The sequence below is a fragment of the Chelonia mydas genome, chromosome 2, assembly GCF_015237465.2.
Source record: "Chelonia mydas isolate rCheMyd1 chromosome 2, rCheMyd1.pri.v2, whole genome shotgun sequence".
Lineage (NCBI taxonomy): Eukaryota > Metazoa > Chordata > Testudines > Cheloniidae > Chelonia > Chelonia mydas.
In genome coordinates, this window is record NC_057850.1 from 231,808,156 (window position 1) to 231,833,427 (window position 25,272).

The 25,272-nt window shown below is 41.2% G+C and overlaps 1 protein-coding gene across 20 annotated transcripts in view; it reads left to right on the top strand.

Annotated features, from left to right (window-relative positions):
• Positions 1-25,062, top strand: part of SVIL (supervillin) — a 214,206-nt gene extending 189,144 nt beyond the window's left edge. For all 20 annotated transcript variants that reach the window (XM_043541407.1, XM_043541420.1, XM_043541411.1 and 17 more), the window contains 16 exons: positions 294-449; positions 1,257-1,393; positions 1,898-2,045; positions 2,181-2,326; positions 3,076-3,251; positions 3,750-3,894; positions 4,301-4,577; positions 6,716-6,867; positions 7,996-8,101; positions 8,859-9,066; positions 9,769-9,902; positions 10,800-10,955; positions 12,114-12,257; positions 21,893-22,014; positions 23,050-23,205; positions 23,355-25,062. In XM_043541407.1, coding sequence (XP_043397342.1) covers positions 294-449; positions 1,257-1,393; positions 1,898-2,045; positions 2,181-2,326; positions 3,076-3,251; positions 3,750-3,894; positions 4,301-4,577; positions 6,716-6,867; positions 7,996-8,101; positions 8,859-9,066; positions 9,769-9,902; positions 10,800-10,955; positions 12,114-12,257; positions 21,893-22,014; positions 23,050-23,205; positions 23,355-23,441 — 2,450 coding nt within the window. In that variant the 3' untranslated portion in view covers positions 23,442-25,062. The remainder of the gene's footprint in view (positions 1-293; positions 450-1,256; positions 1,394-1,897; positions 2,046-2,180; positions 2,327-3,075; positions 3,252-3,749; positions 3,895-4,300; positions 4,578-6,715; positions 6,868-7,995; positions 8,102-8,858; positions 9,067-9,768; positions 9,903-10,799; positions 10,956-12,113; positions 12,258-21,892; positions 22,015-23,049; positions 23,206-23,354) is intronic.
• The last annotated feature ends 210 nt before the right edge of the window (positions 25,063-25,272 follow it).

Below are 25,272 nucleotides of genomic sequence, written 5' to 3' on the forward strand. Positions count from 1 at the left end.
TGAAAATAAAATATGTTTGGTAAACTGATCATTGACAGTTTACTATGGGATGATATCTAGAAACTTGCCTAACGATTAAGACAAGCAGAGTCTTTGGATTAACTGTTAACTTAAATTCAACCTGTTTTTTGTTGTCTTTTTCAGTGGCAACAACAAAAAAAACCTGAAAATGAGCCATGCAAGAAAAAAACTCATAAAATATAGAAACGAAACATAATGTGTTTTTTTTGTTTTTGTTTTTTGCTTTTTGTGTCTCCTGTTTGGTTTTTTTTGTTCTGTTTTGTGTGTGTAAGTGTCTACAAACTCAAATTTCTCAGAAGTAGCACTTGCTGGCTTAGCAAGCAAAGAAAACTTCAGCAGCGTCAGTCTACGAAGTGTCAATCTAACTGAACAAAACTCCAACAACAGTGCTGTACCATACAAGAAACTGATGCTGTTGCAAATTAAAGGTATGCAAGAAGTTTTTATATTACCAATACGTATTCATTATGGTAATATCCAAAGGCTCCTGTAGAAATTGGAGCCCCACTATACTGACAAAAAAAAAACCCTGCCCTGAAAAGTTTACAATCTAAAAGATTCAAGAACAAGTGAATGTTAAGATTCATGGATATAACATGCCATGTAAATGAACATGGTGGTGACTGGCATGACTTTGGTAAGGAAAGAGAAGAGGATAAACTTCAGAATTTCAGTTTTTCTGTACTATGGAGTTTTATTTAATTTTTTTGCTTTATCTCCCTAATATTTGCCTCCATTCTGGTACTCATTACTATCCACTTTCCACTTGCAGTAAGAATACCATAATGCCATTTCAGTTATTCTTGCAACACATTGTTACTGTGTTTAATCTCTGCCAAATACTACTTGTTTGGCAAGTCAGAATCTTTAAAACTTGTTATTGATTTTATAATAGTCTAGTAAGGCAATAAAGCAGTTTCACAAATGGAAAAGGCTATGGATTTTGGCTGCTTTTTATGCCATTTATTATTATTCTTTTTTTCTCCAGTGGCGTATAAAATTGTCAAGGCAGGAACAAGTGGCAATATAGAAATATCAGTTAATAAAAGGAAACAAATTGTTTTCCCCAAGCATGAACCCTGTGCTGTTCTTTATTCATTCTTCTAATGAAAGACTTTTGGAAATGGATTATTAGTGCAATGGGATCAAGTTTGTCTTTCATTCAAAATAACTAGGTCTTCAAAGATTGATGGCAGTATTTTTAGGAATATAATTATCCTGGTTTTCTATTTTAGGAAGAAGACATGTTCAGACAAGATTAGTTGAACCAAGGGCTTCATCACTGAACAGTGGTGACTGCTTCCTGTTGTTAACTCCACATTACTGTTTCCTGTGGGTAGGAGAGTTTGCAAACGTCATAGAAAAAGCTAAGGTTAGTCCACTAAAATGAGATCTCACAGGCCATTTCCTCCTTTCACATAATCACTCTTGATGCCAATTACCTAAATAGTCCAGTGCTGGAATATGTGCACAGTAGCATATCATTGATGATCAGCTGGAGGCAGATATGTCTTATTCCCCTAACCTCTGCATTTATTGGAAGCTGACGTGGGACATGCAAGTTGCAAAACCACAATAGAAAATAGGAAATCCTCAGGAAAGGGATTTGTATTCAAACAGAAAAATAGTTTGAATTGCAGGATGTCCTTTCTGTTTCTGCATTCATTAGGATCAGTTCTCATTGTAATTACAAATAAAAGCACTGGTGTATTTGTCATTTTTCTCTCGCTTCTGGGTGTTTAATAAAAAGAGAAGTAATGACCATTACCACTGCTACCAACCGTGCTGTCCCCTTTCTCACTCCTGCACTTTCCCTTGACTGAACGTGCACAAATGACTTAACGATCCTATTCAGATAATTATGTTAATCTCTTAGGCTTCAGAACTTGCAACTTTAATTCAGACAAAGAGGGAACTCGGCTGTAGAGCTTCTTATGTACAGACCATAGAAGAAGGGATAAATACCCATACTCATGCAGCCAAAGACTTCTGGAAACTCCTTGGTGGCCAGACAAGTTACCAGTGTAAGAGTTTTTATATTTTCACTGTTTCAGCCCCTTATGTTTTATCACAGTAAAATAGCTGAATTAGCTGTTCCAATGTAGAGAAATTTGATATTAGAACATTTTTGTATTTGTGATTTTTTTTTTCTCTTCAAGCTGCTGGAAACCCCGAGGAAGATGAAATGTATGAAGCTGCAATAATAGAAACAAATTGCATCTATCGTTTAGTAGATGATAAACTTATTCCTGATGATGACTACTGGGGAAAAATGCCAAGATGTACTCTGCTACAATCCAAAGAGGTACAGTAAGTTACATTTAGGAGTTTGAATTTGGAACACTTACCACTTCCTCTGGAAGATACCGATGGTCTGATCTTTGGTAAGTTTGTAGGCACACAATTGCAAATACCCATCTGCGAACTTATTGAAAATCAGGTCCTTTGTACTTCTGATACTTTAAACTCTTCACTGTCAGAGACTGACCATCTGCAGAGCCCTTGGTACCAAGAAAGTAAAGAAAAATTAGAATGCATTATCTCAACACTGACAACTTTTAAAGACTTCTAACCCCTTTTGTCCATGGTGGGTTCCTTTGCTTCCAGTCCATCCAAGTACAAACCAGATAGTCCTAACTTTTTTCCCTCTCCCCTTCCCAAAACTCTTTTCCACCCTCAGTAAAGTCTCACTTCAACAACCTCATCCAACCAAGAGGGATTGAAAGTAGGTTTTTAGAACAGGTCAATATTGCTTTGTGATCAGTAAGAACTTTCAGTTCTCACATGACCTCACTCCCTCATAAGCAAATTCCCCTGTAGAATTCCCAGTATTGGCTTACCAAATATGCAAGTAATCAGGCCCATAAGTCAAACCCAAATGCTATGCAGTGGCTGCTATTTCATTTTCAACTCCTTTCGTCACATAGGACATTTGTAAGTATTTGTTTCACTACATTAATTATATCACAACCTGGCCATTGTTATACCAAAGAGTTTTTGCTATAACTGAGTATATTTTCCCTGCAGTTAAATTACTACTGTAATTATTTCTAGGTTCTGGTTTTTGATTTCGGCAGCGAAGTATATGTGTGGCATGGGAAAGAAGTCACATTAGCACAGAGAAAAGTAGCATTCCAGCTGGCCAAACATTTGTGGAATGGAACATTTGACTACGCCAATTGTGACATAAATCCTCTAGACCCTGGAGAGTGCAATCCCCTTATACCAAGGTACCAAACTTACAGCTGTTATAGTACTTTTGCTCTCTTATTGATACACTGGGGACATACATTATTGGGAGTTAATGCAACTGAATGCTGTTAGACTGGGTCAGTGTGTAAATGCCAGCTGCCATTTTTCTTTGTGGAAACAATGACTTTTAATTGCCACGAACCGGCATAATATAACATGTAAAGTTGTGCCAGCTATGTATTGGCAAATAAACATTCAGGGAGGCGAAATCTTTCAGGCTGCCTTTGTACATCATAAAGAAGATGGTACACAGCCGTTTGCTTTCCTTTGCTGATCACTTTTAAAATCCTGCATCAAGTCAGTGGCAAATGTTTGATATCTGAATAGCTTCAAACTTTATAATTAGCAAACTAGAGTAAAGACTTGGAAACCTGTATTGCAAATGAGTTTTCTCAGGGATGTTTAAAACATTTGATTTCTTGCATATATGTTACAGTATGTAATTTAATCCAGTTTTTTTGTTTTTTCTAATATAGAAAAGGACAAGGGCGTCCTGACTGGGCTATCTTTGGCAGACTCACAGAACATAATGAGACCATATTGTTCAAAGAAAAATTTCTTGATTGGACAGAATTGAAGAAACACAATGAGAAGAACTCTAGTGAATCTCTTCACCAGAAGGTAGAGCAAATAAACTTACTGAGTATTTTCAATATTTGATTTGTGTGTCTGTAATGGGAAGACAAATTTGAATTCAAAACATATAAATGACTAATATTAATCAGTAGAGACGTAGGTTTTGTCCTCAGTGGTCTAAATTGCATTCTTGATCATTCTGTCTTTAGAATGTTGGCCAGAACAATATCATTGATGGTAAACCCACATACATGCTCTTAATCAACTAGTGTTTGGGGGGTTGATCAATGCTTCAAAACTGGCTTTAGTACAAAGGGAAAACTGTACCACTGCATCACAAAGTATCTCATACATTTGCTACTTGTGTGTTTATAATTAAATCATTGGGTAAGAAGAAAAAAATCTAAACATAGACCAAAAAAAAAAAACCTTGTTACGTGTCTTGTCACAGGAAGACTCCAGGTCTGACTTGAAACCATATGATGTCATGCTAATGGTACCAGTGCCCCAAACTACAGTTGGCACAGTCTTGGATGGAATAAATATTGGCCGTGGCTATGGATTTATTGAAGGAGAAGATGGGAGGCAGTTTGAAATTATCACTGCCTCTGTGGATGTCTGGCACATCCTGGAATTTGATTACAGTAGGCTTCCTAAACAAAGCATTGGACAGTTCCATGAGGGAGACACGTATGTGGTTAAATGGAAGTACATGGTGAGCACTGCAGGTTAGTGAACAACTGAATTTCTTCATGCTAAATACTGATGTCTGTGGCTAAAATAACTAATGTTCTAGCAAAATCCTGAGCTAAATTTCCTTGCATGTGATGCACCCCATTAGGCAAACAAGGCAGGAATTCACTTACAGCATGTGGCCGTTAAACGAACTTTGCAAGCAAGATATAAAGTAGAATTCCTGGTAAAATCATTGCTGTTTTTCCTCTTCCTCACACCAAATGTAATCTGTGCTATCACACAGCAGTTTTCCATGTGTATTCGCTTACTTGCATCCAAATTGTAGTCGCTTAGTTCTGGTTTGCAAAATGGCTTGAGTGATGACATCAGGAGTAACTGTAATCTACTTTAACCTAGAACTGAATCAGGTAGGGAGCTGGACTACTGGCAGTGCTCTGAACTGACTTATAAGAGATGTAGGTTTAGTTCCAGGTGAAGCCTTTGCCAGGTAGTGGAGAGAGGAACCCAGGGGGAAGAAAAAGTCTGTGCTAGATAGTGAAGCCAAAGTGCCAAGAGGGAAGGAATCTCTTTTTATGCTGGCTCTCCAAACACTCCTCAATGCATTTCAACCTTGATTTGAAAATTCTTAACTATGCTCCGACAAAAAGTCTGAGTAGGTAGATCTTTGGCAAACAACCAATTCGGGGTGATCTTTGCTCAGGTAGGGAACTGGTAGGGCTATGCCTCACTCCATGCTTTCAAAATGGGGGATGAACTCCAGAACAGGAGATCGCCTCATTAGTAAGTAAAGTACAAACAGCCCCACAAATGAAAAGTGTGTTCCAAGTGCAAGTGCGCTAATCGGCCACAACACAAATATGGCTTCACTCTTAAAAGATGCAGATTAATGCTTGATTGTGGAGTCAAGATAATGGAGAATCCAGTTAGAGCACAAAAGGGTGTGAATCCGAGAGTAGCTGCTGATGAAGTAAACCCAGACACATGTGCTTTGTTGCAGAAGCTATTGAATAGAAAACGATCTGACTTAAATATGAAACGATAAGCTGATTCCATATGTAAACAAAACAAAAGAAAACCAACTTCTCGCTCCTTGAAGAATTTTTAGGGTTGTTTTTTTTCCTTACACTTTGCAAATAGTTTGACTCTGAAAGTACGAATCTGCTCGGTTGGGCTGGTTTTGTCAAACGAGACAGCGCCTTTCACTGTTTTGAAGGGTTTAGGAGGGGACTGAGGCCAAGATTTTCAAGTGACTAGTGATTTTGGGTGTCCAATTTGAGATGACTTTAGAGGGCCTGGATTTGCAGAGTGGTTGTTCAGCACTTCTGAATATCTGGTAGGTGTCAAAATAGATTTAGGAGACTAACTTTAAACTCCTGTTTTTGAAAATCTTGTCCTAATTGTGTCACAGGTTATTCAGAGTGTTCAGTAACTAAAGTAAAGCTTTCCATCAAGGGTTTTAATGTAGAACTTGTCTTTTTTCACACACACTGTTGATTACTAATTGTAATATTCAGATAATGAATAAAGGTCTTTTTTAAAAATATTCTTGGCTCCTAGTCCTCTGCTCAGACTAACATGGAGCATTTAGTTAATTGGAAAATGAAACTTTTACAAGTAATCACGAGACTCTTTTCATGAGAGTAAGTTATTAACTTAGTGTTCTCTGATTGTCATAACTTGGAATCCCCTTGCGGTTTTCTTTTTTAATATAATTATACCAATAAGAATTTTCATGTTCTGCCTGTAGCTGTCTCAACTGCTGCTGTTTCCAATATCGTTCAGCAGCCAGCTAATCTCTTGCTGCCAAAGAACAGTGTAATATGGAAAATGAGACACTGTGTGCTTTTTTTGTTGTTTGGTAACATGACTGGCTACACCATTTCATGTTTGATTCTCTCGAGTGAAGTTAATTATTTTGTATGATCCTCCTTCTGGTTTGGAGGCCTTTGGCCAGTCAGTGGAGTCTGTGCGTGCAGCTTTACATCCACCAGATGATGTATGTCCCTGTGAAGAATTGGCACATGCATCTTGCACAGCTTGACTTAATGTTTCTCAGATTATGCGTGTAGTCTGTGCTGCACTGGATTTCACATCACTGAGCTGGCTGGCTGTGCACTCCACAACGCTAGCAATAGCTGTTTTCCTTCAATGCGAGCCATTTGTTTTGCAGTTGGAAGCAGACAAAAGGGAGAGCAGCAAGTAAGGGCTGTTGGAAAAGAGAAGTGTGTGTACTTCTTTTGGCAAGGGAGGCACTCCACAGTGAGCGAGAAGGGAACGTCAGCACTAATGACTGTGGAGCTTGATGAAGAGAGAGGATCACAGGTGAGCTGCCAACATACCCACTATGTAGAAACCGCTATGGGAAACCTGTAGTTAAAAAATACTAGTACTGTCCAAAAACCCAAATCTGGTGAGTAAATGGTGGGATTTGGGGATCATCTATTTTTGGCTCCCTTCTAATGCAGAAGTTGTACCTATTGCCCCTGCATATACACAGCCCCCCCAAAGTCCCCTTTGGACTTGCAGAACAACATTCCAGCATTGTAAAAAAAAAAAAAAAAAAAAAAAAAATTGGCTTCTTTGTGGATTATGTAATTCCAAGAGCTGCCTTCTGGGAAGTCTGTTTCTTCTCTCCTCCCCCTAGTTGTAGGCAAAGGCATGAACTGTAGACACCTCCCCTGCCTTCAGGTCCAGAATCCAGTTAAGGAATTCATATTCTCTCACACTGCAAGTATCAGAAGAGCTCCAGCCATTCTGCTGAGCCCCATAAGAAGCGTTTTCTGCCAGGCCAAGACATAAAATTGAATTGTATTTGGAAAGTATTGTAATGACATAGCTTGGGGAGCAGGCATGGGGTGAAGGGAGCAAAGGACATGATCACATTTGACACCTCCCGTATCAAATTCTGTGCAAGTGATTATAAACCAGTCAGTCCTATCCATTTAATAAGCAGCAATGTCAGTTCAATAATGACAAAACTTTTTAAGGCTTCATAGAAGCCAGCATTTTAAGCAATATTAAAGCATATTTGTATATCATTTTTACAATCTTAATAGGGCTGCCATATACCTGTTGTCTCAATGTCTCAGTTCTTTGAGAAGATGGCTCCTGCCGTTAATGGACTCCAATGCTGTTTGAAAATAAACCAATTTAAATTACAATATAGTCCGTGCTAATTATCCTCTGAAATTTAAGATTGCTGAACACTGCAACATGGGTACAGGTTCCTCTTAGTTATGCAGTTCCTAACCAGAACAACATGTATGAGTCCCACTGAATGTTGATGCATTTGGCAGCTCAAACAATAGTCGGTGTTTTAACATATTAGAAAAACCATCCTTGTGGGTGGCCAGGACTATATTATTTTTAAGACTCTGCCAAGAGGCAGTTTTCCTCAATCTCTACATTCATTTGCTGTGGTTTTGGTATTTTGGTGCTCTCCATTTCTAGGTACAAGTACTTCAAGGAAAAGAACCACCATGCTTTCTGCAGTGCTTCCAGGGAGGGATGGTTGTGCATGCTGGAAGAAGGGAAGAGGAAGAAGAAAATACACAAAGTAAATCACTTATTAGATACAGGTTTTCTGCTCCAAGATCCTCCTTTTCTGGAAAAATGGATTTTACATGAAGGCTAAACTAGCACTCATTCTATACCAAAGGGAATAGTGGAGCTTTTTCTGTAGATGATCTTTGTCACAGGGCTTATACTTGTGCTTTCATTTTAGTTCACTCATCACTTAGACTTAAAATGTGTTTTGTCAACCCAAGAGCAAATTCATTTTGCTGTACATACATTTAAATTGTTGCCTCTGCTTTAAGATGCTCCTCTGTTTTACAGAGCAAAAAATGATTATTTGATTATGGACTTGCGGTTTTGCATGTTGTCATTTTGGACTTCTATTACTCAAACAAAACTTCGGTGACCTTTTTACCACACACTGAAATTCCTACTGTGTATTCTGTGAATACTAGGCAAATTCTTTTCACTCCAGTGGTAGCTTGGAAGGGCTGCAATTATATTGGGATAAACCTGAACTTGACTTGGTGTGCCTAGGTATTGCAATTCACCAAGTGGAGATGACATTAAAAGATAAGGTATCATTATTATATGGGTCCCTTGTTCACCCTAAATAGAAAAGGGGGAGGGTTAACAAGCAGTGATAAAATTAACTGTGAATTTCCTTCCATCACTTTGTGACAACTTAAGGTTGTATAATACAATGCAGTGCTTGCCATTTATCCTAAAAGATCTTGAATTAGAAGTAACTTTGCCAGACTGTAATAAAGCTTTCGTCCTATTTGCGCCCATTCCAGGTGACTGGAGGCTGTACTGTGTGCGAGGAGAAGTTTCCATTGAAGGAAATTTACTTGAAGTAGCATGTCACTGCAGCAGCCTAAGGTCCAGGACATCTATGATTGTTCTCAATATAAATAAAGCCCTTATCTATCTGTGGCATGGCTGCAAAGCACAGTCTCACACAAAGGATGTAGGAAGAACAGCAGCCAATAAAATAAAAGAACAGTAAGTAGCTGACTTATACCTTGGAGACATTTGTATTTTGTAGCTGGATTATTAAATGTAGCTGTCTGCTGGAAAAAAAAAAACCAGCAACCCTCCAATAGCACTGATCTTGAGTGGGTTGAGAGATTGCAGCAAGGATGTGTGTTGGGAGAGGAGGAATGGACAGGGCACCTAGTTCATTATGTGCATATTCTGATTTTCACACAATCCCAATAGGGTGAGATACACGTACTGTTCTTTGCGGTATTGAATTGCAATTCCCTTTAAAGCAATATGTTTTCAATCTCTGGGAGACGGAAAAGCATCTAAAAGTGAAGATTAAACTATGACCTAACAGAGGTGATAGGATAAAAAAAAAAGCCTTATGAGAGAGAGGGTATGACAAGGCTAGGGAAGGAAGTTTGCAAGAAGCACTGATGGGGGATGGAAAGGAGAAACTGAAGAATTGGTAAAGAGCTCACATGAGCATTCTCTCACGCTCTGCATACACGATCAGTCGTACAAATAAATACCATTACTGAAATGCCATATCTTACATTGGTATTTCCCGTATTGATTTTCATATGGATCAGGCTGGCAAAAAGGAAGTGCCAGTGTCCATGGAGTCAGTCTTTGGACTGGCTTGGGCTGCTGACAAGTGCATGAAGCTGTATGTTGCTGGAAGTAAGGGTATTGGGTTCACCTAACTTCTTTGTGTTGCAGATGTCCATTGGAAGCTGGATTGCACAGCAGCAGCAAGGTGACAATACATGAATGTGATGAAGGGTCAGAGCCACTGGGATTCTGGGATGCATTAGGAAGGAGAGATCGAAAAGCCTATGATTGCATGTTGCAAGGTAGTATTGCAGTCCAGTGATGTTCAACTACATGTTACTGCACTGTAGGACTATAAAATACATTGTGTTTTAGTTGAACATATTTCCGTTGTTGAAGTGAAACTTTAGGAATAGTCAGGGCCCTGGTGAAGTCAGGACACTCATTGGAGAATAAAATATGCTTCCTGCCACACACACACGAATCTATTGGTGTCTGGGGATGCAAGGGGCTGGAGAGTGAAGTGTCGTCCTCCCGCACATGCATAGAACAGAGCAGCAGCTAACTCTTCGCCCACCAGATATATTTCAGTTCTCCTCTGGAGGGATTGGATGATGGTTTTATGTTTAATCATTGACCGCTCTTCTGGAACTGCCAACAAAGATAGTAGTTATGGGATAGATTTACAATATGAAAATCTGTCAGTTAAGTAGTAGATTGTGAGAGAGGCTAACTTCACATAAGCCACAGAACAGTCAGCCACCAAGGGTATGTCTAAACTGCAATTAAAAACCCATGGCTAGCTCATGCCAGCTGACTTGGACTTACAGGGCTGTTTAATTGCAACATAGACTTTCGGGCTCTAGGACCCTGTGAGATGGGAGGGCCCCAGAGCTCAAACTGCAGCCTGAGCCTGAACGTCTACACCACAGTTAGGTAGCCCCTTAGCCCGAACGCCATGAGTACCATTCAGCTGGTGGGACTCTAATTGTAGTGTGGACATACCCCAAATGGCTGGTCACAACTAGCGAGGGTTGGATTCAAAATGGTGGCTAAAGCTGAAATGCTTTATATGCCAGCCGTTGCCAGTCTCCTTTCCTGATTATTTAAAAGCCAAAGTGTAATGTAGCAAGCGTAAATACAGCTTTTCAAATTAACTGTCCTGTTGTACTAAACATTTTTGGTTTTTGTTTTATTAGATCCTGGAAAGTTTAACTTCACCCCCCGCCTGTTCATCCTCAGCAGTTCATCAGGAGACTTCTCAGCCACTGAATATATATATCCTGCAAGAGATCCCACTGTTGTCAATTCCATGCCATTCCTGCAGGAGGATCTCTACACTGCCCCGCAGCCAGGTACAGAAGCAGACTATTGGTGTAAATACTCCACTGATCCCCACTATGATACCCATGAATAAGTGTGCCAAATACAGAGATCCCTAGTATAAAGTTATTCTAACATGTAAGTAGGGAAACATACTGACAGGAGTTATTGAACAATGGTGACCTATAAAAGTATTCGTGCAACAAGCAAGTAGGGAGGCAAAAGGCATAATGCAATGCTGCTTTGCTCTGGGACGCAGTAAGCATTACTTCTGGGGGAATTCTGCACCTAAAAAGTCTGCGCACAATTAGTTAAAATTCTTCATATTTTGTCAAAATAACATTGTATGATCATGCCAGTTTCAGTTATTTTGGTGATTTATTTCAAAGTACCTTTCAGCACTAGATTCCCCCAGGAGTAGAAGGTTAAAGAAACCCCTACGACAACCCAGTTCCTGTTTCTTTGCATCCTCCCTCACAAAGCCCAGTTGCGGGACCAGACTCCCATGCCCTCTCCCCCCCAAGAGCCCAGCTGTGGGGTCCCCGCAAGCCAGACATCCACATCACTCCCACCCAGCGTCCAGCCTTGGTGCATTCCCCAGGCCAGACACCTGCACCTTCTCCCCCCAGGGCCCACCTGCAGCTGCCCGGAACCCTCCAGCTCCCCCTCCACCCCAGCAGTGTCCTGTATTTGCAAGCTGGGAAGCTGGGCTCTGAAGAGGAAAAAGGAAATTCTGCACAGAACATTAATTCTGCACAAATTCTGCATTGCTCAGTGACTCAGAATTCTCCCAGGAGTAAAGCATGGGTCTGTTCAGATTTAATTAATAGCAGTAGTGCTTCAGTGTGCATAAAACCAGGAGGGGTTCAACCTTTAGCAACAAAAGATTGAAATTTCCACTTTGCAGATGCTTAAAACAAATTAAACATATTTGTACACAAACTATTATTAAAGAGAGCACACCGTTTCCTGTGGGGAACCAGAGCTCAGCCCCTTGCTTCCTGGGTTTACAGAAATCTCTATGGTTAGATAACAAATGACACTGGTGGACTCTAAGATGAGTCTCATCTGTCCAACCAAAATAGGCTGATTTTAGTCAAGGCTATGCAGTTTATCTTATGAATAAACCCAGTAAAATATATACTGACTAAATCTCTGGTATTTTTGGTTCTTCTCTGGTTCTTCTTTAGCACTCTTCCTTGTTGACAATCACCATGAAGTATATCTTTGGCAAGGCTGGTGGCCTGTAGAAAACAAAATAACTGGATCAGCTCGAATCCGATGGGCTACAGACAGGAAATGTGCCATGGAGACAGTACTCCAATACTGCAAAGGTAATAAGAAAGCTACTTTGTGCCAGTGTTGATCCTGACTATTTTAAGGTTTCTATAGTAACGATCACCAGAGTATTTAAGTGCTCCCCAGGTAAAATAAATTGGCAAGGTGAGGTCCCTAGTAAACTTCAAGGAATTTGTCTATTCTTTCCCCCAATACTACCATTAGGATTAGAGGCCTGTGTTTGGGAAGCAATGTTTTACTATATTTAAATCATCTTGCTTGTAATGTGAGTGTACTTCCTCAAAGAGGAAATTGGGCAGATGGTGGATTAGTTTGATCTCTGGAAATTCATGCTGTTATAGAACCCCCTTTAATGCTGAATGCTGTGGCTCCAGCTCTAATGTACTTTGTCCTGGGTTTTGTAAAGTGTATTGTCCCAAAGGAATGGTTGGAGATGCAATTGCTGATGTAACTGGGTTCTGATTTGTTGATGGCTTTGAACTAACACTGGGAGCTCGTGTAGGGAGCAAAGCATGGGGTGATGTGCTCACAGTGGCCTGCCTCACAAAGGAGACAACCGGATATGATCTGCACAAGTTAGAGCGCGGGTGGGCAAACATTTTGGCCTGAGGGCCGCATCGGGTTCTGGAACTGTATGGAGGGCTGGATAGGGAAGGCTATGCCTCCCCAAACAGCCTGGCCCCCGCCTCCTCCGAACTCCCGACCCATCCAACACCCCCCGCTCCTTGTCCCCTGGCCGCCCCCCCCTCCCCCCGGGACCACCAGCCCCTAACGCCCCCCTTCCCAGTTACAAGTAAAGAGCTGATCTCTTGTGGCACTGTGGATCCTCGATGGCATTGGTTTCAGCTGCAGTAAATGACCTGTCCAACTCACGTATTGTTGGCAGCTGAATCAGTGGCACCTTCCAGCTTCTCCAGGGGTCTCGCTCATATGCTGAAGAGTGTTAAGGAGCTGGAACGGGGGGAGGAATACATGTTGAACTCCACGTATGTGGTCCCTTGGGGAAGAAGGTGCCAGTGACCGATCACTGCTCTCTGGGTCTGGTAGGAGAGGAATGATTGTCATTATGATACTGTACCGTCTACTCCTGTTGTGTCACCTAAATGGATCAGTAACACCTTGTGGCTGAGTGTGGAAAGTCACCGAAAAGCTGAGCATTGAAACATGACGTGTATCCATTGCTATGCAGAGGTCCTCTTCCTGTGCCACTGGAGTACTGTTTGTGCAGAATTCTGATGAACATCCAGGATTTTGGCAGATTTTTTTTTCACATGTTGGCCTTGAGTTGTTTCCAGTTGGAGTAGGAATTAGAGGTTAAAGATGGAGCAGTAGTTGTGAAGGCCCTTGTGCACCACATGCTGGTTTTTTGAGGACTGGGAAGGCTATTGCATTTCTGAGACTCTGAAGGACATGTTGGTCACAATACCACCTAACTCTTACATAGCGTTTTCCATCTGTAGATCTCGGAGCACTTTACTAAGGAGGTCAGTATCATTATCCCCATTTTACAGATGAGGCACAGAAATGCAGTGTCCAGGTCAAGCAGCAGGCCAATGGAAGAGTCTTGAATAGAACCCAGGTCTCCTGAGACACAGTCCAGTGCTCCAGTTGCTAGACAATACAGCCTCATGTTAATGGAAACTTTTTTCCCCCCTGGCTTTCATCAAAGAGCAGGGGGCAGGTTGCGACTTGAACATGCCTCAGGACTTCCTGAATTTCAGTGGCTGTAATGGTAGCAGGGTGGCGAATGCTGTCTGCAGTGGTTTGGATTTTCTGCCTCTCTGTTCCCCCGTATTTGAATGCAAAGTAGGATGAGAGCTCCTCGGTGGTCTGTGCTTGGCATTATGAGTCACAAACTGATTAATTGCTTCGCTAAGTGCAGTAGCTCTGCTGGCTATGATTTTTCAGCTGCGGTTGCTTTGGAGTTGAAAGCTCCCTTTGCTCCCTTTCCAGGTGTGGTATAGTTCTGCAAGAGCTATTTGTGCTGTTGATGTAGCAAGTTTTCCACCATTAAAATCCTAATATTTTACCTGTGCACTTCCCCTGCCAAAATCAGGCTGAATCCCAGGGTGATTTCAATCACTGTGAAGGAGGAGGAGCTAGGTTTGTGGCTACAGTCTCAGTGGGAGCAGGTACCCTTTGACTATGATGATCTACTGGTTTGTTAGCCTCTTGGGCCTGTGGGTGATTCTCCTGTCAGATATGCTGAAAACTTTACAGGAATTAATCTTTCATGGGTTAACTAGCGCTGGTCTTTCATTGCCCTAATAAGATGGCACACTTAAATAGCAAAAAATATAAATACTGCAGTTATCCTAAAACTAAGAGATAATGGCAAGAAGGATCTAGTTGAGTGGGTAATCAGAAGAATTTAAGTGTGTTCTATTTTTATTTTATTTTTTTTGGCTTACAGCCAGCATTCAAACTACAAGATTATATGAAGTACTTTGGTTTGTATCCTTGGATAACAGCTTGAATATTCCTAGCAGCATGCGTTGCTTCATTTGTGCACAAATCTCTTTATCTAACCTCTCAGATTTTCTTGAAACTTTCTGAAGCTTTGTCTGATAAATCAACAGGCTGCTTTGGAGCACTGAGCTCCAGCATAGGGGGGAGAGAGTGTGTGTTGCAGTTCATATTCTTGCATAAGAAAGGCAAACTAGCTTGAGTAGAGGGAAGAGTTCACTTCATTACCTGAAATGAGGAAAATGTTTCTCCACTCAAAAATTAAATTGTTCTACCAGACGGCTAAGCCGATATTAGAGTGTTATCTGGCACAAGCAACCCTTCCTATACTCCTCCACTAGTATCACTGAACTGTGTTGCTTACTGTGTAGGCTAGGCTGACAAATTTTGCAAATTGCAGAGTTTCAAATCGCTGTCGTAGTATTATATGGCAAATTCAAGCAGTTTCCGCAGTGCGATTGTGGAACAGGAGGATTGAAAGTAAAGCAAAGATTCAGATGATAAATCCCTTGTCTAAATTGTGTAGTTGAAGGATTCTGATTTGTTGCTAATTTGTTTGTTGGGATACTTGAGATTAGAGCTCTGTAGATTAGTCTGTTTCATGCGAGTAAATTCTTTCTAATCTGTTTGCAACCACATGTTTGACCTCAAACAAAACATGGAGTGCTCACAGTTTGCAGAATTATTGAGAAAGTGGTTGTGATGGTTCTCTGGGTACCCAGGACTGTGAGTCACCTTGTTACCACCCCCTGCCTCTAGTGTGAGGACAGATTCTTCCTTGTGTTTATCCGGGTGTCAGCTTCCCACCAGCCTGTTAGCCACCCAAACACACTCCTTTGGGCTATGCCAGCCCTAGCTTTTCCTTGCAGTATAACACTAGGTGCACCCCAGTCTCTGAGTTCTTTTGAAACGTTCCCCTGTGATATCCAGCCCGTTAGGCTAATGTAGTGCCCATCTTTTAAAAAGGGAAGGAGGAGGATCCAGGGAACTATAGGCCAGTCAGCCTCACCTCAGTCCCTGGAAAAATCATGGAGCACGTCCTCAAGGAATCAATTCTGAAGCACTTAGAGGAGAGGAAAGTGATCAGGAACAGTCAGCATGGATTCACCACAGGCAAGTCATGCCTGACTCATCTAATTACCTTCTATGATGAGATAACTGGCTCTGTGGGTGAGGGGAAAGCAGTGGACATGTTATTCCTTGACTTTAGCAAAGCTTTTGACACGGTCTCCCACAGTATTCTTGCCAGCAAGTTAAAGAAGAATGGGCTGGATGAATGGACTATAAGGTCGACAGAAAGCTGGTGAGATCATCAGGCTCAACGGGTAGTGATCAGTGGCTCCTTGTCTAGTTGGCAGACGGTATCAAGTGCCCCAAGGGTCGGTCCTGGGGCCAGTTTTGTTCAATATCTTCATTAATGATCTGGAGGATGGCTTGGATTGCACCCTCAGCAAGTTTGCAGATGACACTAAACTGGGAGGAGAGATAGATACGCTGGAGGGTAGGGATAGGATACAGAGGGCCCTAGACAAATTGGAGGATTGGGCCAAAATAAATCTGATGAGGTTCAACAAGGACAAGTGTAGAGTCCTGCACTTAGGACAGAAGAATCCGATTTACCGCTACAGACTAGGGACTGAATGGCTAGGCAGCAGTTCTGCAGAAAAGGACCTAGGGGTTACAGTGGACGAGAAGCTGGATATGAAGAAGGCCAATGGCATTTTGGGCTGTATAAGTAGAGGCATTGCAGCAGATCGAGGGACGTGATAGTTCCCCTCTATTCGACATTGGTGAGGCCTCATCTGGAGTACTGTGTCCAGTTTTGGGCCCCACACTACTAGAAGGATGTGGAAAAATTGGAAAGCGTCCAGCGGAGGGCAACAAAAATGGTTAGGGGACTGGAACACATGACTTATGAGGAGAGGCTGAGGGAACTGGGATTGTTTAGTCTGCGGAAAAGAAGAATGAGGGGGGATTTGATAGCTGCTTTCAGCTACCTGAAAGGGGTTTCCAAAGAGGATGGATCTAGACTGTTCTCAGTGGTAGCAGATGACAGAATGAGGAGTAATGGTCTCAAGTTGCAGTGGGAGAGGTTTAGGTTGGATATTAAGAAAAACTTTTTCACTAGGAGGGTGGTGAAGCAATGGAATGCGTTACCTAGGGAGGTGGTGGAATCTCCTTCCTTTGAAGTTCTTAAGATCAGGCTTGACAAAGCCCTGGCTGGGATGATTTAGTTGGGGATTGGTCCTGCTTTGAGTAGGGGGTTGGACTAGATGACCTCCTGAGGTCCCTTTCAACCCTGATATTCTATGATTCTATGCTGGCTTCTCGCAGAACTACTAGGTTCCCAAAGGAACAGAACACACCAACTTGTAAGAGTCAATTCAGGATTAGCATTTTGCTTAATATCACACTTGGATATATTTATAATGTAAACAAGGGTAAGTTTATCATCAAAGATTCAAATGATAGTGAGTAGGAATATTGGAAACAAATGAAATAAAATCATAACACACTAGCCTAACTGACAAGTTTACCTGTCTAAAGAAATTTATCTCACCCAAAGTCCTCTGCAGCATTTTCAACCAAGGCTGCTTGAGAGCCCATTTTTATGAATGCAGATGCGCTGTCCATTTACTTCCTAGATGCAGGGTGAGGCTGTGTCTTATTTGCCTCCTAGATATACCCCCAAAGTTCATTATTTGCCTCCTAGATACACCCTTTAGTCTTTACTTTTAGCCAGCATAACCCCCCTCTCCTCCTCCCTGTTGGATTGTTTTTTTCCCAGTGTGCTCCTTCCCTGTTGACTTCACATCTCTTCCTTAAAGTTTGAGTTCATGTGTATATGGGCATCCATTGTGTTAGCTTACAATGCTTAATTTACATCCCAACAGAGAGAGACATTGCTTACCTTACCTCACCTCGTCTGGAGGAAAACCTGTTTTGCACCTTTGCTGTTGCTTAATGCCATGATACAGACATGAAAACCACATTTTCAGGATAAGAACGTAAGAACGGCCATACTAGGCCAGACCAAAGATCCATCAAGTGCCAGTATCCTGTCCTCTGACAGTGGCCAGTGGCAGATGCCTCAAAGGGAATGAACAGACAGGTTATCATGAAGTGATCCATGCCCTGTCACCCAATCCCAGCTTCTGGCAAACATAGGCTAGGGACACCATTCCTGCCCATCCTGGCTAATAGCCATTGATGGACCTATCTTCCATGAATCTATCTAGCTTCCTTTTGAACCCTGTTGTAGTATTGGCCTTCACAACACCCTCTGGCAAGGAGTTCCAGAGGTTGACTGTGCGTTGCGTGAAAAAATACTTCCTTTGTTTGTTTTAAACCTGCTACCTATTAATTTCATTTGGTGGCCCCTTGTTCTTGTATTATGAGAAGGAGTAAATAACGCTTCCTTATTTACTTTCTCTATACCACTCATGAGTTTATAGACCTCTATCATATACCCCTTAGTCACCTCTTTTCCAAGCTGAAAAGTCCCAGTCTTATTAATCTCTCCTCATACAGAAGCCGCTCCATACCACTAATCATTTTTGTTGATCTTTTCTGAACATTTTCCAATTCCAATATGTCTTTTTTTAGACGGGGCCACCACATCTACGCGCAGTATTCAAGGTGTGGGCGTATCATGGATTTATATAGAGGCAATACGATATTTTCTGTCTTATTATCTATCCCTTTCTTGATGATTCCCAACGTTCTGTTTGCTTTTTTGACTGCCGCTGCACATTGAGTGGATGTTTTCAGAGAACTATCCACAATGACTCCAAGATCTTTCTTGAGTAGTAACAGCTCATTTAGACCCCATCATTGTGTATGTATAGTTAGGATTATGTTTTCCAATGTGCATTACTTTTGCATTTATCAACATTAAATTTCATCTGCCATTTTGTTGCCCAGTCACCCAGTTTTGTGAGATCCTTTTGTAGCTCTTTGCAGTCTGCCTGGGACTTAACTATCTTGAGTAGTTTTGTATCGTCTGCAAATTTTGCCACCTCACTGTTTACCCCTTTTTCCAGATCGTTTATGAATATGCTAAATAGGACTGGGCCCAGTACAGATCCCTGGGGGATGCCACTATTGACCTCTCTCCATTCTGAAAACTGACCATTTATTCCTATAGTTTGTTTCCTATCTTTTAACCAGTTACCAATCCATGAGAGAACCTTCCCTCTTATCCCATGACTGCTTATTTTGCTGAAGAGCCTTTGGCGAGGGACCTTGTCAAAGCCTTTCTGAAAATCTAAATACACTATATCCACTGGATCTCCTTTGTCCACATGCTTGTTGACCCCCTCAAAGAATTGTAGTAGATTGGTGAGGCATGATTTCCCTTTACAAAAACCATATTGACTATTTTCCAACAAATTATGTTCATCTATGTGTCTGAAAATTGTATTCTTTACGATAATTTCAACCAATTTGCCCAGTACTGCTTACATTGTATTTATACGTGGAATTTACAGCGACATTAATGACCCAGCTGACACACTGGCTTTCATTTGAGACCTCTCGTGGCATTCTTTGGTAGACTAGCATGTACACACCAGTCTTATGAGATTTCTGCAACCCCTCTGCTCCCCTTGTCATTTGACATTATGTGGTTCTTGGGTCACAGTGGTGAAGAGACAACTCTGGCAGTGTCTGGACTCCTCAGATTTCATTGATTCCTATCTGGCTGGTTTATGTGTAGGTATAGTGTGAAGCTGGCATTAGTTTCCACGACTGACTTTCTCGTAACAGATGAAGTTTAGGTATCCATGCTGACTCTTCTAGATCCGCCTGCTGCTGCTATTACCATGAACCGCACACATTTTTAAGTCCAGACAGTGAGTGCGATAGGCAGGATCACTCTTGATCCTGGATTAGTGCTTTGTCCTATGAGATCCTAGAATGCTTGGTAATAGCTCAAGTGTGTCCTCTTGCAAGGTTCTGTTGTTATTTCTCATACTCAGTGTCTATGGGAGGCTGCTAGAGGAGACAGCAAGGTGGTTTAAGCCAATGACAAGCTGCTCTGTCGTCATTTCATCTAACCCATGAGTTGCCTACCTGAGATAGGGACTTGGAGTATTGTGAGCTGGATGAGGCTCCAGATAAAATGGGATGAGGCTGTTTTGAGAAATTATGCCTGTCTCCATTTTAAGGATGTTTGTCCACCCTTCTTCAGGAGTATCCACCATCTAGGAGCACTTGTGGGTCCCTCATTGCTATGCACTGAGCTGGCCAAGAGTGCCTTTTTTCCTCTGCGCTTGGTGTAATAACTGCAAACATTATCTATGGGCATGTCTTTCTGACCTCCACGTAGGATTATTACAGTGTTCTGTGTGGTGTGCAGGGCATCCTTTGAAGATCCTTCGTAAGTTCCAACTACAGCAAATTAAAATGGTCCAGCTGGCCATAGGGAACATATTATGAGTGCTGCACAGACTGCAGTGATTTCCTGTTCACTTCTAGGTACCGTTCCAGGTGTTTGTATTGCTTTCTAAAGGCCTGTATGTTTTAGCTTCTAACCACCATTATCACCTTGCATTCCCCATATACTGCAGTGACATTGTGGGCAGCTGAGAGGTTCTCACCAGGGTCTCCAAACTTGAATTTTGCATGCTGCTGACATTTTCCAGTGCAGGACACTCTGTTCTGGAATTCCCTTCTTTTGGTAAAATTATGCAAAATTCATCTTTCCATTCAGGCTTTTTTGCAGGTTGGTGGATTGGGCATAGGGTAGGGAAGGCTTATATTGTGCATGTTAGGAGAGGAGTCCATTTTGTTTTGTTCTTTTTCAGTAGTAAGCTACGTATTTGGATTTGTACATATGCCCGGAGATGACATGATAGGCACACTTTTAGAATATTGAAAAATACACCTTTTTAAAGTTGCTCTGATGCGCAAAAGAAAGTTTGTTTAATAAAGTCTAGATCAGGGGTTCTCACAACACATTTTTGGTGGTCTCAGAGTGTGGCCACCAACTCTTGCGTGTGGCCGCTCTGACAATTTGTCCAAAAATACTTACTTAATTGTAGGGAGAGAAAAATGCACATATACATGTCCAAATTATTAGTCACAACAGACTAACTCAGCCCCAGCAAGCCTGGGTTAAATTATCCCCTGAATGGGAAGGTGGGTACAGAGGCAGTGGGGGCCAGGGCGATGGGGGGTGGTGAGCTTGGGGCCAGAGTCCGTCTCTGTGCAGCCAGGGAATGGAACCCGAAGCCTTGTGGCTAGAGCCCCCCACCCCAGGGCTGAAGCCTGACCCCACCACCCCCGAGAAAGTGCAGAACTCACTGTCTGCCTGCTCCTCCAGCTTTTGTGTCTCCAGAGGGGGGCATGGACCAAGCACTACTGGCGGCCTTGGAGGAGGGGCTGCTGCTTTGTGTTTCTTCCCCCACTCCCGCCCCCATCACAGCCCAGGAGGTTGTGGCTACAAGAAAAGCCCCATGGTGGCCGCATTTGAGAAATGCTGGTCTAGATCAGTGGTTCTCAAACTTTTTTTTTTTTTTTTTTTTGTGGACCACTTGAAAATTGTTGAGGGTCTTGGCAGACCACTTAATGATCTTTCCAGATGTTTTTTTGTACCGTTAGCTATCTATTGTAGAGTGCTTTGGATAAAAGTGCTATATAAAAAAAATAATAATAATTGGTTTTTTGTTCTACAAATAAAAATACACAATTCATATTTTAATATCAGTAGTATTATCTTTCTAATGCAATGGATGTACCATCTCTCCCCCGCTGCGGCAGCCCCTGAGTTGAGACTGGGAGGAGTGGGGGTCTCTCCCCGGCAGCCGCAGCCCTGGAGCTGGGGAAAGTCGCCTCTTTCTCTGGCTGCTGCAGCCCTGCACGTCCCAAATTCCAAGCTAATTAGGTGCCTGGACTCTGGAGAAGACACACGTAAGGTGAGATGGTGGCCTTGGGGAGCCCTGCCTGCGCGGCTCCATTAATTAGGTGGGTGGCCGTTCGTTTTTTTGTGTGCGGCCGCCCAGGCGTGTACCTTAGAGGGAACTGTCCGCAGACCATCTGAATGGAGCTTGCGTACCACTGGTGGTCCGCGGACTACAGTTTGAGAACCTCTGGTCTAGATGAAGGGCCTTGCTAAAATTTTACCCGGTAATATAGAGTGACAGAGCCTGCAAGATAATTTGTGTTTTACAACACCTCTGGTTTTGTATTTTGGACGTTATAGGAAAAAACGTAAAGAAGCCTCCCAAATCCTACCTAATTCATGCTGGTCTTGAACCCCTGACGTTCACCAATATGTTCCCTAGCTGGGAACACAGAGAAGACATAGCTGAGATCACAGAAATGGTAAACAAACCTTCTATTGCAATTGTTTCCTGTTGCTGCGCTTGTATTTTTCTGTTTGATATTGTTAGTACCGGCCCGCACGTTTTCTGCTGGGAAGTCCCAAACTCCAGAGGATTAACCTAAATAATGCACTTCAGGAATCTGGAAGAAATAAGTATCGTTACGTGGCTGAATTTTGATAAGTGCACGATAGATATTTTCAATGAGTTATAGATTTTCATACATTCTAGTAAATGTTTCATTCTTTGAAGACTTAAGTGGAACTAAAAGATTCTTAACTTGATTCTCAACACTGAATCCTACCTAAAAACTAGTAAGATAAAATAGGGGTGCCACCTCTGAGCTGCACAAAACCTTGATTAAGCTCTGTCTCCCAACAAGGCAGGCTCCTGTTTTCTTTGAAGCCATGGACTGGAATATTGTCTGTTTCCATACAAAATATTGCACTGTCTTTGGTGGGGATGGCCCACCTGGAAAAGTCTCAGTGTAACTGAACAAAACAGGCAGCAGTATGTTTTTGTTTATGTAATTCAAATCAGAATCTCCATACTAGCATGGCAAAGTGCCATTCTACAGGGATTTCTTTGGGCCTCTGCATCAGTTTCCCCTTCAGGAAAACAAAGTTAATTCCAGCCCATGTGACTACTTTAAGAAGCTCAGATGCAGGGTGTTTTTAAGTGTAAACTATGGCCAAGAAGGGACACTGGCTATCTCCAGGAGTCTTCTGCAAGTCTTCCTCCTTCGTCAAAATGTGGTGGCAGGAGTAAAAAAATGGGTGAAATGGGGTTTCTTAAGGAAGAGGAATGCCCTCGTGTTCTTAAATACAAATATTTTATAATAGCAGATTGTTCCAGTCAAAGAACTGGGCTAACACCAAATGTGCATAGTCTGCTTCTAAAATACAGGGGCCAGCTAACCATCCCCAGCTAGGGCAGAATTGGTACCAGCTCTGTAGTAGGCTGTATTTAAAATCAGCAATTGCTGATTTCAGTAGCATGTTTCTAAACTCTCCTTTTATTCCTCTCTCTCCTCCAGGATGCTGAAGTTTCTAATCAGATAATCCTTGTAGAGGATGTGTTAGCCAAGTTGTGCAAAACTGTGTATCCACTAGCAGATCTTTTAGCTAGGCCTCTACCTGAGGGAGTTGATCCACTGAAACTTGAAATTTATCTTTCAGATGAAGACTTTGAGGTAAGAGGGTGGGGGGTACATTTTTTGTGTACATGCACGTATTGAATCATTCCCACACTCTTGTGACAGTTTCACTACTCGACTGGTGAGCACTTTGAGTTTAGTAAATTACTTTCCTATAGCGATGTGTCTTTTTGTCTTAAATTCAGGCCGCCTTAGAGATGACGAGAGACGAGTACAATGCACTGCCCTCTTGGAAGCAAGTTAACGTGAAAAAGGCAAAAGGACTTTTCTAAGTAATGTTATCGCTTAGTGATAGTACCAGAGGGATCTGTATCGTCACTTTCAACACCTTGGAATTAGCAAAATGAATTGCTCTGGATTAGTGTTCAAAAAAGAAATTAGAGATCTTAAATTTTTAGATACTGCCTGATCTTGAGTTGTGTAATATTGTAAATGTGCAAGAGAACTCTTTGGAAACTTTGTTTCAACTCCAAGGGTAATGTGTTTAAACTTTGCTCTCCTGTGCACTTAAACAGTAGTTTCTCAAGCTACTACTGCAACAATCCTTTGGCTATATATAGTACTTGCCATGTGTTTTTTTTTTTTTTTTTTTTTTGAAGATGTTCTCTTTGTAAAGTGTTATTTTGTTAGTTTGTGGATTACAAAGAATTTATATTTATATAAACACATAGAACAAGTATGTATTTAACAATGCAATATGTATTCACTTTCAAGACTTTCTTGTAAAAAAAAAATCTCTACAGAAAGGTAGTTGGATGGCAGTTGCTTATACTGAATTAGCTGTACCACCCATATATATCTTATGCATTCTGAAAAGTTTCTCTTTGCAATAGGTAATGAATTATTCTCAATGCTGCTTCAGGTGCTAAACTAAACAAAGCATTTGTATTTATGGCATGGGTTTCTTTAGAAACTATGCAAATCAACCTTTATATTTCAATATCCAAAAATGTATAGTGCCTTGTTTTTGTGTACAGTTTATATACAAACAAGATTGGTCTGCATTTTGAAGATGGTTTAGAACGGTCTCCTATATTACTTTTATAATGGTAGAAATAAAAACATCTCAGTTTCTAATAAACGTTGTAAAGATTAAACATCTTTCATGATATAAGAGCTTAAAGTAAAAGCTTCAGAATAAACTCCTAGTAATGCTCTGGCTAGTCATTATTTACACACATACCCTTTGCTAGCATATAAAAATGTTCCATAATATTGTATTTACATTTGAAATGTTTGTAACCTGAGGCATTTAGATGATTTGTACAGTGTTATGATTTAAGAGTGGCAGATAATACAGAGAAATTTAAGATGATTATACAAAGATAAAATTAGACTGTACAACAGTCTTAACTAGTGCTACCTCTTGAAACAATTATATAACTATTGAATTATTATCAATTGCCCCTTTTTTATACTTGATGTAAAATGTTTGGCCAATTGAAAACCTATCAAGAATATGAATCATGGTGAGTAAAGCTCTTGAAACAAAATTAACATGGTATTGAATGTTAACTGTATTTTCATTCTCAAAGAAAGTGATAGAACTGAAAACATGGCCATTTGCATTAGTTTGGCCAAGCAACTGTTTAATCAGGTTTCAGATTCTGTCATTGCTTGAATCTTTATTTTCAGGTAGTTGCTATCTCTGACTTTGAATTTCTGTAAGGATTGCTACTATTACCTTTGCAATATCATTGTACCTTTCAAATACTACATCCTGTGACCCCAGAAAGCTTGCCTTGTAGACTGTAGCCACTGGAAATCTCCTTTCTACTTATAAAGGGAAAACACCTTTGTTATCTATCAGTGCCAAGTGACTTTGTATTTTTGTTAATTTGCTGCTCTTGACCTGACTGTGACCACAGGGAAATAAAGTGGATCTTGAGTGTAGTGGGATGTATGTTTTGTCAAACCTCCATACAAAATCTGATTATCCACATGCTTTCAAAAGGATAGGCTTTGTAAGTACTCTGGCAGATCAGTGAAAAGTTTTAAATTAACGCACACCTTTTTTTTTTTTTTTAAAGTCTAAAATATTTTTTCCCATCTCTGGCATAAGTACCATGTTAAGTTGCATTCAACAGATGTGCAGTTATTTCA